The sequence below is a fragment of the Carassius gibelio genome, chromosome B21 (genome assembly GCF_023724105.1).
Source record: "Carassius gibelio isolate Cgi1373 ecotype wild population from Czech Republic chromosome B21, carGib1.2-hapl.c, whole genome shotgun sequence".
In the NCBI taxonomy this organism is placed as follows: Eukaryota; Metazoa; Chordata; class Actinopteri; order Cypriniformes; family Cyprinidae; genus Carassius; species Carassius gibelio.
Genome location: NC_068416.1, coordinates 15,039,351 through 15,051,586, shown reverse-complemented (window position 1 = coordinate 15,051,586; position 12,236 = coordinate 15,039,351). Strand labels below are relative to the sequence as shown.

Sequence of the window (12,236 nt, the reverse complement as noted above, 5' to 3'; positions counted from 1 at the left end):
TTGTCAGTCAAAATGTGTCATTCAACCCCTCAATATCAATACCTGTTATTATGTCAATTTTAGAGGAGTTCGGTTTTATTTCAGGTTATAAAAATCAATCTAAGTTTATTACACATCAACCGTCCTACTCTCACCCTTTTTTCAGACTCTTAAATATTTAGGGGTCACTATTACTAAAACCTTCTCTGCATTAAATAAAATTTCTTGAAGATATATCAGACATGATAAAAAAAAATGGGATAACTTTACCAAGCAGGTCGCATTAATATGGTCAAAATTAATATTTTACCTACATTTTTATTTCTACTTCAGTGTATTCCTTTTTTCATTAATAAAGCATTCTTAAAAAAAAGACAAGATGGTATCTCAGTTCATTTGGAATAATAAATGATTCCATTCATTAAGACGTATTTACAAAGACCTAAATCTATGGGTGGTATGGGTCTACCTAATTTCCAATTGTATTATTGATCATGTAACATTCGATGCCTTTTCATTTACACTTAATTCTTTGGCTGACTTGACGGAGGTGGAAAATCAATCATGCAATACTCTTCCTCAATGTGCTAGACATGGACTTTTACAGTTCTAGATATTGCACAAAACTTTCCAAAATCTGTGGACAATCCGGTACGTAATTAGCGCATGTTTTAGAAGTGTCCCAAAATCATTACTTACTGGTAATGATGAGTACTGGACTTACTGGTCCACAATTTTTCAAATAATGTCAGATAGTAAAAGACCTGGAATAAGGACTTGGCCTCTGGACCAAGACCCAGTATTAGCACTTTTTGGGGTTAATGATAATATTACAATATCAAAGAGGCAATATTCGGTGATTACAATTGTTATGCTTCTTGCATGAAGACTTATTCTTCTTAATTGGAAACAACCCCTATTTGGTCAATGATTTCAGCTCTCCAACATTGATTAAACATCAGTGTATTTTTGGTTGCTGAAATTTCAGTGCATCACTACAGAAGATTACAATTTATTTTATTAAAAAAGGGAAGAAAAAAAAAGACCCGAAGCTAGGCATTTTCTATGATATCTGGGTATAAACAGACAAGGTGCTTCTCACCTTCTGCAGAGTCCTCCTTCTGATCCTGCATCTCATAGAACACCTCTTTCACTTTAGCCTCCTCTTCCTCCATCTTCCTCTTCTGCTCTTCCTTCTTTTTCTTGCGCTTCTCCTTTCTCTTCTCTCGCTTTGCAGCCAGAGCCTGCTTTTTGCTTTCTTCACGAGACTATGATTAAATTTGAGAAGAACTTCATACATCATGCTGCAGATTGTGGTGACTAATATAACAACCCTGAAAAAGTTAGTTAGCTCAACAGTTAGACTAACTGGCCAACTTGAGACAAACCTTCTCCAGATCAAGTTCCTTAAGTAGAATACTGGCGTTCTTGTTCGCCTCAGCCGCCTGCTGATCTTTGGCTTTGACAATGGTCTCCATGCACTGATGACACTTTTTCAGCAGTTCCTGCAGAGTGAATGTAAACGTGAATTCAAGACTTCAAATAATGTAAATAGTCCTCTATAGGTATAAAAGGCTGTGTTTTTGTCTTTTATACCTTATCTGCAATAGTGGCAATGTATCTCATGCACTCAATGTCAGATGGGAACTGGTTGACTTCCTTCACCAGGTACTGCACCACTTTTACATGACCCTAAAAAAGGATTTATTTCAGTGCTTTACAACAGATTATCATCATCCATTTTTCTACAATAGAGCAGCACAGCATCAGTGACATTTAGACATAAGCCAATATGCTCATCAACCCTATGGCCAGCATGACAAACTGCTCACCTTGCGGAACGCTGCCATGAGGGGGGTTATTTTGCGGTTGTCTGCTGCATCCACATCGGCTCCTGCCTGCACCAACAGCTGGACCACATCAAAGTGGCCACCGTTAGCAGCAAGCCACAAAGGGGTGTTCCCCTTCTTATTTCGCACATCAATGTGAGCCCCTCTACATTAACAGAGCAGAAACAGCAGCGTGAGATGCTACATTCTGGAGAGAGCATCGACTGGTACTGTACACCACCAGTGTTACACACCTGCTGATAAGAAGTTCACAAAACTTGTAGTGACCCTTGTCTGCAGCAATGGTGAGGGCGGTGTCACGAGAGGAGGGAACTGGAGGGGCATTGACATCTGCCCCTTTATCCAACAGCACCCGGCCCACTTCAGCATAACCGCCAGACGCAGCCTCCATGAGAGGGGTGAGGCCAGTCTAGAGGAAAGAAAGGTGCCTTTAACATTTAGTTAATGGTAACATTTGCAATTAAGTGCCAAAAGAACATGATGTAGGATATATAATTCAGTTTTTACATTTTTTCGAAACTTTATTAACAGGTTAACACTGCACAAGTTATTACACATGGAAAGGTGATCACAGACCTTAGCGCGGTGTTCCACGTTGGCCTTGCGGTCCAGAAGCAAGCTGACAACCTCTGCTCGGCCTTGGAAGCAGGCCAAGGTCAGTGCTGTGTTACGATTGGTCTCGATCTGTGCATTGATATCAGAGCCCATGTCTAGCAGCAGCTTCACCGCAGGCACGTGGCCGTTCATGGCTGCCAACATGAGCGGAGAAATGCCCAGCTTACTGCCAGTCCTGAAAAAGAAATAAGAGTTTATACTGTTAAAACAAACAGCGTCTTATAACAAGAGTCTTGATCAAATCAGTGGGAGATGTTCTGACCTAGAGTTGATTTCAGCACCAGCATTCAGAAGGATCTTGATGATGTTGACGTAGCCCCCAGAGGCTGCCAGGCTGAGCGGGGTGTAGTCAGAAACATTACGGTGCTCCTTGTTAGCCCCACGAAGCAACAGCAGCTCCACCACCTGTAAACATGGAGATAAACTAATGTATTATAGAGATGGAGATAAACTAATGTATTTTTCAAGTCTTTGGAGCATTTTGGAAGGTTTCAAAGCTTATCTGGTGAAGAGGTAGAGTTAACACTTTTAGGGTACCTCTTGTCTGCCACCTGAGCAGGCGAGGGACAGAGGGGTGTCTTTGGTCCTCTCAGACTGAGCTTCAATGTCCCCTCCCTTGTCCAGTAGGATCTCCACCACACCCACATGGCCCGCAGTGGCAGCTAGGATTAGCGGAGTGAACCCTGTACGCAGACACGTAGAGCGACACTCAACATCTCTTTAAATTTACTATACCGACAACTTAATGGATCAACTGAAGTAGCCTCTTACCCTTCTTGTCCCGGTGCTCAATGTTGGCCTCACGTGCAATGAGCACTGAGACAAGCTCTTCATGGCCACCTGCGCAGGCCAGGGTCAGCGCCGTGTCATGATTGCTCTCAGTCTGAGGGGGAGATATATAATTTGCTTAAAAACATATGGACAATCTGATGCATTCATTTATGATGTCTGCAAATGTTCCACAGCAGTCATTTTGCTGAATGCAGAGAAGATGGTCTTACATGTGCGTCAATGTCCACTGAGGGGTACAGAGGAAGCATGGAGGGTGGGGAGACTGTGTTGATGGGCGTCTGTGCGGAGGGCTGAGGGGAGGGCGAAGTTGTAGTGTTTACCACAGGCACTCTGCTGTTCACAGCTGCAAAAACAGATCCCAATGTTATTTTCACGGGATAAAGCAAAAAAAAAGAAAGAAAAAAAAAGACATGCAATGACTGTGGCAACTTTAATATTTGAAAGGATACTATGGCAAAATAATTGCTTTCCTTATTCAAACAGATTTCTTTTTTTCATGAATATATGGTTGACCTGAAAAATGAAAGCTATACCATACACTTGGAAAATTATGAGATATATTACCGCTTATTGACACTAGGGGTGTGACAATACACTTAGCTCACGAGATGAGACAAACTGCAGATACTTGGTAGACTAGAGCAAGACAATATTTTTTTATACTATTTTTAAGAAACTTTCAAGGACAAAATGTCTTTTAATTACAAAGAGTAAAAATGCATTGTATGTATTATAAATACCTGAAGAGGGTGCCAACGGCCTGGTGACATTTCACTTTACAGTGTGAATCAACGATGTTTAAATCCTTTCAATTTGTATATTAGAGATCTTGTGTGAACAGGACCTTTTCAAAAATCACGGTAAATTTGTTCTGGCGATCATATTTTTATGGAGATGACGTGATTATTCTGAGCGGTTTACAAATCTCTGTCCCTTCTCCTATAAATGCACTGATTTCCTGGTTTAATTAAGGCCCTCCCTCGAAATACACGATGGGATCAGATGGTTATTGATCCAGTGTGTTGTGATTGACTAAACCCGCTGTAGTGTGCATATAAATGTCACGGCCCTCACCTCATGGACATGTGCTCCGGTTGTATTGTGAACAATGACGTCATCAATATTGCTTATCAATTTGAGCATTATTGAGACCAAGAGGATATTAGTGAAGAGGGTAGTGCAGAATCTGTGCAAGCATGACTCTCAATGGTATTTTTTTTTTCATACTTTTAGATATGTTAATGCTACTGCTTCTGTTAGCTTTTAATATATGGTTTTATCCTGATTAAAGCTTTAATACAGTATGGCAACTGCACGCGTGTCCACGTATAATGCTTCTCATAGCCATGTGATAAGTGTATAATTATAACAGTTCATTGTTGGAACTGAGCTGGTGTTATATGAGAGATAGAGAGAGCGTGTGCAAAAGCAGGGGGACACGAGGAACAGGAAGAACACATTTTTGAAACTTGTGAATCCATTTATGTTAGAAGACAAAAATTCCATTTCTAATCACTGGTTGACATCCTGAAAGGACACAAAGACAACCCCTAGTTGCAGTGAGCTCACCCGCCATGATGTCATCAAGCGTATCTGTGAGCGTCTGTGCGGGCGTGGCGACCATGAGTCCGTCGGGGGCCTGTGCGAGAAGCCCTGGCCCCAACCCCGTCAGCTGCTGACCCAGCAACACCCTCTGCAGGTCTGGACTGCTGCTTAACGGGTACTCGGCATTACTGAAGTCTGTGGACTGCTGCGGGGTGAGAGGCTGGATGGGAACGAAGCTGGTCTGCAGAGGAAGATTCTGGAGGACCTGGTTCTGAGGTGGCGGAGGCGGCGTGGACAGAATGGTGTGCACCTGTGGCAGCTTAGCGCAGTCGATATTGTCTTCTTCATCCTCTTCCTCTTCGTCCTCCTCGTCGTCGTCCTCATTGGATGGGGTGTGCCTGTGGTCCTCCTCTTTGCGATTAACCTCGCACTCGCAGTCAGAGCCCAGCTGGGTGGCCTGCAGGGGCAGGGGGGTGCCGGGCATCTCCACCCCTGCCGCCTGGCCCAGCTCCTCCTTGAGCCCCTTGGTCTCCATGTATTCTTTGGTGAATTGCTGCTGCGTCTTCAGCTGCAACTGCCTCTCCACCTTCTGCAGCTCCTTCAAGATCTTCTTCTTCTTCTGGACCTGCTCCTCGCGACTCTTCTTTAGCTCCTCGATCTTGTCTTTGGTGAGCGGCTCACCCTGGATGAGCTCGAGCGAATGCATCTGGGCCTTCTCAATGGCACTTATGCGCTGGCCCAGCTCATTCAGCTTGCCCTCCGTCTCCTCGACAATGCATTCTAGAGGCTGGTACGGGTGGAAGGGTGGCAGCAGGTCGGCGTCTAGGCCACCCGAGGCCACGGAGTTGCTCTGAAGAGAGCTCAGCCTCTGCTTGGATGCACCTGAGAGAAAAACCAAACAAATGCTCAAACCTCAGAGGCCCATGCTGTGCAACTCATCAGTGTTTAGTCATTCTAGTCAACTGAATGTGTTTCTCTGTAGTCCAAGTCATTTCAATAATGAAAGCCCTCCTTTAGACCAGGCATTTCATATCTGATGCTGGTTTCTGGATGTTTTTAGTTGGAATGCATTTACACCAATCCAATGCATCTCAAGTGTGAGTGCAGAGTCTGTTGTCTTTTTCATACTGTGAGAATATAAGCAGAAAAAAAACAGCAAAACAATTGCTGTAATGCAGTGATAGGCAATGTTGGTCCTGGAGTACTGCTGCCCTGCAGAGTTTAGCCCTAACCCGAAATCATACACACCTGAACAAGCTAATCAAGGTCTTCAGTATTACGGACAAGTGAGGTTTTTTATCAGGGTTGGAGCTAAACTCTGCAGGGCACCGGCACTCCAGGACCGATGTTGCCTACCCCTGCTGTAATGACTCAAAATTTTATATTTTATTTATATGATTATTATTTTTTGTAATAATATTATATTATTATTTGCAACCTTAATAAGCATGCATACCACTTACCTATCTGAATGTAAATATCAAAAACGCACTTGAATTTATATGTAATCATCAGATAGAGAAGCTTAAGTGAACTCTTCACTTGTGAACTTGTAGCATTTATGTACTGATATTGGATCATCAGTTCTCTGCTATGTTTACACTGCCAGTCCAAATCTGATCTATGTATCTGATTTGAAATCCTATCAGACTGAAATAGATTTCCAGAAATGTGTTTTGAATAAGATATCAAGCCACATATTAATATAGCTTGAAACGGATACGTTAAACATTTTGCCATTCATACTTTATATATATGATTTGATATGCAAAAAAAATTGATTTGGACTTACAATCTGAACAAGGCTCTAGTCAACTTAAGCAACACATGTAGCTGAATAAAGTAACTTTACCAGACAAACTAACCTTTGCTTGTAACGGGTGGGGATGTGGGGATGGTGGAGGGCACTCTGTCTGGCTCCTGGGGGGGCACCACCATAGCCAGGGCTTGGAAAGGGACTCGAGGGGCCTGCATGTCAAACAAAATTAACCCCAATTAATTAAAAGTGGAAACTATTTTATAAAACATTTGTGTTACATGCCACCAATTGGTATTTTTTGGTACGTTTCCGCTTACCTGAGAAGTGTCATGAGAGGGGGGTGTGAGCTGGGACAGGTCTGGGGCAGGGACTGACAGAATGTTGTTTGGGTAGTCTAGCAAGTAGGACACCACATTAGTGTGACCACCTTTAGCAGCTTCAATCAGCATCGTGGAGCCATCCTGTGAGCATAAGAGAAACTCATTAACACAGAGGACCGACCAGAGTTTGTGTGACCACATAACACCTGTTATCATCTGGAGAGTGTAATTCTCAGGGAGACTGGACCCCTCACCTTCAGTCTGTGGGTGGGATCAGCACCATGGGCTAACAGCAGCTCCACCACAGCCAAGTGGCCCCCGGCACAAGCCAGAGAAACCACTGTGTGATCATTGTTGGCCGTGGCTCTATTCACATTAGCACCTGCAGACATAAATGTGAAAATGAGTTTCAAAATACAATGCAGATAACAAATGGACAGAAGCCAAAATAAAAAGGTAAATTCACAGTTGATCCTCATCATCTGATGCAAATATAGGAAATGTTTTTTTTTTCTATTGAAAAATGTCAGTACTGATAAAGGTTCACTATGTGTTGACTATTTTCACTAACATTTATTGTCGATTTTATTGTTTGCTGCAGCCCTAATTCAGGACATTGCAACTTGCCTTTGCTGATGAGAAACTGCACAGTGCACAGGTGTCCCGCTCTGGCCGCTTTCATCAGTGGAGTCCTGCCCCCTTCTGATTCATGTTCCTGAGAAACAAAGCCACCAGTAAGCTCCAAAAAGACTTAAACAGTATAAACTATAAAAAGAAATACAAATACAAGGTCCCACTTTATATTAAGTGGCCTTAACTACTATGTACCTACATAAAAAAAAAAAAAAAAAAAAGTACTTAGTGTTCATATTGTATTGCAAAACACATTTGCTGCTATTGAGGTGGGATATGGGTACGTTAAAGACAGCTTTGGTAGTTATGGGTGGGTTTGATGGTAATTAAGGTAAGGGAATGTTTAATTACAGAATTACAGTAGTAATTACATGAAGGTATTTTTAAAATATAAGTACAATGTAAAAACATGCACATACACAATAAATGCATTGATCCACATGATTCATTTAAAATGTAAGTACACAGTAGTTAAGGCCACTTAATATAAACTGGGACCAAATATGACAATGGTAAAAAAAGGATATCCACAAACCAGGTCAGCCCCTGTTTGCAGCAGCACGTCAGCCACATCTGTGTGTCCGTTCTCACAGGCGTATGTCAGAGCTGTGTCACCCGTTGCTGTTGTGGCGTGGACATTAGCCCCTGAACAGATCGAGAGTAGTGTGTTAACATGTTACAGTGTCACAAAAAGGAGACATTTCAAGAATTACATCCGACGTAATGCCTCACCTGCAGCCAACAAGTATTTGACCAGCTCCAGATGCCCCTCCTGTGCAGCCTCCATGAGCGGGGTGGAGCAACCCAACTCAATGTCCGCCCCAGCTTTGATGAGGAAATCAGCCACCTCTAGGAAGCCTCCGCAACATGCCAGAGTCAATGCGGTCTCCTGCGTCTCCTCTGTCTGAGCATTAATATTTGCACCTAAAACCAACAGATAAAAAAATTCCTTCAGTTTGTAAACTTGGAAAAGGAATCTATATTCAATACAGTTTGAAAAACAAAGCTTGATGCAGTCAGAACATCCAATTCAACATTTGTGATAGTATCACTCTGATTCTGATTTCGCATTACTAACTTCCTGTTTGCATTTTCAGTTGTCCAATCACAAGTGGTCAGTCAAGACACAGAGTTTACACTTGGTCTTAACATGCATTTTTATAATACATCTCCTGTGAACACATAATTTGTGTGTTTTGGCTCAGAATAGTGTTATTAGTATTGATTGTTGGTATGCTTTCTCAAAACACATCCCATAACCCCTCAGGTTTACTTTGGATGTATGTGCACATTCGGCAAACAGGACGCATTTTTGACTACCTCTGGAAATGGCTGAAATTTGATTCAGAACTTTTTATACCCTATTTTGCACATGTAATAAACATTGCCAAATGCTATAGGTGAAGTCTATAAAACCGAGGTGGCCCTGGTACCTTGTGCTAAGAGGAGCGCTACCATCTCTTCATGGCCCTCACGAGCTGCCTCCATCAGTGGAGTATAGCCCTCATCGTTCACCTCCTCCAGGTTGGCCCCCCTCTCGATCAGAAGCGCTGCTAGCTCCACATGTCCCCCGCAGGCAGCCAGCGTCAGAGGCGACTCAAATGAATCAGCAGGCATGTTTACCTGCGCCCCGCTATCCAATAACAGTCGTGCCACCTCCACATGCCCATCCTACACAAAACAAGCACGAGAACAATGTCTCAAAAGACCTGTGCAAACATCAGAGGAAGTACCTACAGACTGTGTAGATAGGAGATAATGTTACCATGCAGGCCTCCATGAGTGCGGTGTGCATCTCATCTGTCTTGTGCTCCTGGTCGGCTCCTGCTTCTAAGAGAAACCGGACCATGTCCAGGTGCCCTAATGAACAGACAGGATACAAATTATTTCACCCCAAAAGGTTTTTAAACAGATTGGTTTTAAAATATACAGTTGGGCATATGTGTTATGTATTGAAACATGGTTTCAAATGACCATGTTTGCATGCACATCAACATGTTTTGTTTTTCCTCATGTAATTTATTCCTGTGATGCAAAGCTGAATTTTCAGCAGCTATTACTTCGGTCTTCAGAGTAGAGACCTGCGCAAGGTTCTGTCCTGCAACCGCACACTCCTGCAGAAATATGTCTTATCTGATCCCGCTCCGGCCCACGACATTAATGTTTTGTCCCGCTCCGGACCACAAAAGTCCCGCATAAATGGATGATCCAGAACCATTGATAACTTTTAAGTTTAACATTTGTATTGATTATAATTCTGATACCTAGTCATGTAGCTTCCTTTAAAATAGTTACCATAGTAATATTCTAAGTCAGTTAAATTCAGTTAGTGCCTTTTAGTACTTCACACAACAAACTTACAGCAGCCATTAAACTTGTGATCATTTGCAGAAAGCATTGTCTGCAAGTTTTTATGGTTAATTTGCATTCAATTCAATTTATAAAGCTATGAAGAGACTATATAAGATATATGACACTAAAGGAGATATTATTGAGTAGTTAGAGATAACTATAGCTTTAGTATACTTTCTGTAGTTTCACTGATTCAACATACACAGTCAACGTGGTGTGGATAAAGTGGCATACTCCCACAAGTCTACCTGTTGGAAAGAGTTTATCTATCTAACTTCAGAAAAAGACACCCAAGTGAGGGCTAAATATCTATATTTTTTTCAGTAAATTGAAGAAATTTACATTAAATGGTTCTGTAACATCTCCTAAGCTCCACAACATCCTAGCATAAACACTCCCGATAAAATATTTGTTAGTCTAAGCATCAATATTCACAAATCACTTATTTTTTAAAGAAAAGCAAGCATGGGCTTCTGCGTGCATGGTTTGGCATGGCAGAATGCGAGCAGCATGCTTCCTTTATTATCACTAAAAGCTTACATCTCAGTTTTAAAGGTTTACGATGACCAAGCCATAAAATAAAGGCTTTTTAATTTTTCTTAAAGAGAGTGCCTTGGAGTTTCCTATTTGTTCTATATTCTGACATTTCAGTTAATCGCAATCTCATAAAGCTCTGTTATAACTAAAGGTTGACCGATGTATCGGTTTTGCAGATTAATTGGCACCAATGGTTATCGGCAAAAATCCATGAGGAGTTTTCATTGCTGGAGCGGCTGAGAAGGCTTCGTTTTCATATATATATATATATATATATATATATATATATATATATATATATATATAGGGCTGCGTATTGTTCAAATATATATATATAGGGCTGCGTATTGTTCAAAATCTTTCGATCCGGTGCCAATTTCGATACCTCAGTTTCGATACCGGTTCCTAACGATACTTTTTTCGATACCATATGTTTTGAAATCCATTTCAACATCAGCACAAATACATTAAACACAAAACTTTTATTTGTCACCTTAATTAAAACAAATTCTGGTAACACGTCACACTCAGGATAACATTATTAATACAACTGGTTGTGCTTTTTGGATAGGGGTGTGCTATTCAGCGGCGGACTGGGACCAAAAAGTTGCCCAGGCTTTCTGGCCCACAACAGCCCACCACATCATAACGCAAACGCCCCTGTGTTTATGTCATTTATTAATTTTATATTTAAGTAAACAGTTTGGGGATTTTAACCAATAGGGCAACTGATCCTCCGTTGAAAAAAAGAAAGAAAAGAACAACAGATGTTCATTTAGCGACTCCAAGTGAGCAATACATGCTCATCAAGACACAAACATTCTTCTAGAACTCACTCTTTGCATTCAGTTAGCAGATCCATGCGAATCATGCATGAAATAGACTCAAACAATAGCTTTATGTGCTTTACAGATGAACTTGAAGTCTTTATTCATTTGAGATGTTCAATATTAGCTCAACTTTGACTCGGTAATACAAGTTCATGATCAGATTAGTGAACCCATGATTCTTTTGAGTCAATGTTTTAAAATAATCATTTATTTTGTTTAACGAAACCAGTGTGGAAACCAGTGTTTCACAAATAGATCTGAGGTGCAGGGCTCGCAAAATCGTTAGCCCCACCTCCTGGGGCTATTGTGTTTTCCAGTCCGATGGGCTATCGTGAATAGTGATGTAAAATTCCTAACTTCACTTGCTTCGCGTTGTTCACTCGCTTGAAGGGGTGAAACGGATCATAGCCGATCATTTGCATTTGTTTTAAATATTGGTGATTCAAGCGCTTTAAACAATTCACGCACGTTCGGAGCTTGCGCTCATTCATTCAAAGCACGCGCTGTGAGCAGCATTTCAGACAATGCTCGTACAGAAAATGAATTCATCTTTCGAGTATCGAAATTCGCTGTACTGGATAAATCTGTCTCTCTCTCTCTGTTTTTTAGACGACGTGAAAGGGGGCGTTTCAAGATACGCAATAGAGTAGACCAAACTAAACAGGGAGCGAGGGCAAAACACTCATCCAAACAAAAGCATCATTAACACTGGCTTTGGTTGCAATACTATTATTGCATATGTTGCACATTGCTGATTCGGCATGACTTTAATAAAGTGTAGCCGGAAACATTTTGAGAAAAAACAACTACAGTTGTGTTGTGTGACAGAGTTTTTTTCCGAAATCCTCCCTGTCTCGTCACGTCACGTGGTGGTGGACAGCCAATCACGGCGAATTTGGGTCCTTACATGCACGCATGCTACAAGCTCACACAGACACAGCTGCTTGGCCCAAAAAAAAGAAAAAGAAAAGAAAAACGGCCGCTTGGCTTTTGGAACCGAAAGATAAATAATTTTTCGATACTC

The 12,236-nt window shown here is 41.6% G+C and overlaps 1 protein-coding gene across 4 annotated transcripts in view; it reads right to left on the bottom strand.

The window, feature by feature from the left end:
- Window positions 1-12,236, bottom strand: part of LOC127986618 (ankyrin repeat and KH domain-containing protein 1) — a 52,749-nt gene that overhangs the window by 7,542 nt on the left and 32,971 nt on the right. For all 4 annotated transcript variants that reach the window (XM_052588926.1, XM_052588925.1, XM_052588927.1 and 1 more), the window contains exons 7-25: window positions 9,259-9,353; window positions 8,927-9,164; window positions 8,226-8,417; window positions 8,029-8,138; window positions 7,488-7,575; window positions 7,115-7,242; window positions 6,858-7,001; window positions 6,647-6,749; window positions 4,806-5,663; window positions 3,446-3,579; window positions 3,216-3,327; window positions 2,982-3,127; window positions 2,707-2,849; window positions 2,406-2,619; window positions 2,063-2,238; window positions 1,812-1,974; window positions 1,576-1,671; window positions 1,368-1,484; window positions 1,082-1,247 (exon numbers count right to left, since the gene is read on the bottom strand). In XM_052588926.1, the coding sequence (XP_052444886.1) occupies window positions 1,082-1,247; window positions 1,368-1,484; window positions 1,576-1,671; window positions 1,812-1,974; window positions 2,063-2,238; window positions 2,406-2,619; window positions 2,707-2,849; window positions 2,982-3,127; window positions 3,216-3,327; window positions 3,446-3,579; window positions 4,806-5,663; window positions 6,647-6,749; window positions 6,858-7,001; window positions 7,115-7,242; window positions 7,488-7,575; window positions 8,029-8,138; window positions 8,226-8,417; window positions 8,927-9,164; window positions 9,259-9,353 (3,423 nt within the window). The remainder of the gene's footprint in view (window positions 1-1,081; window positions 1,248-1,367; window positions 1,485-1,575; window positions 1,672-1,811; window positions 1,975-2,062; window positions 2,239-2,405; window positions 2,620-2,706; window positions 2,850-2,981; window positions 3,128-3,215; window positions 3,328-3,445; window positions 3,580-4,805; window positions 5,664-6,646; window positions 6,750-6,857; window positions 7,002-7,114; window positions 7,243-7,487; window positions 7,576-8,028; window positions 8,139-8,225; window positions 8,418-8,926; window positions 9,165-9,258; window positions 9,354-12,236) is intronic.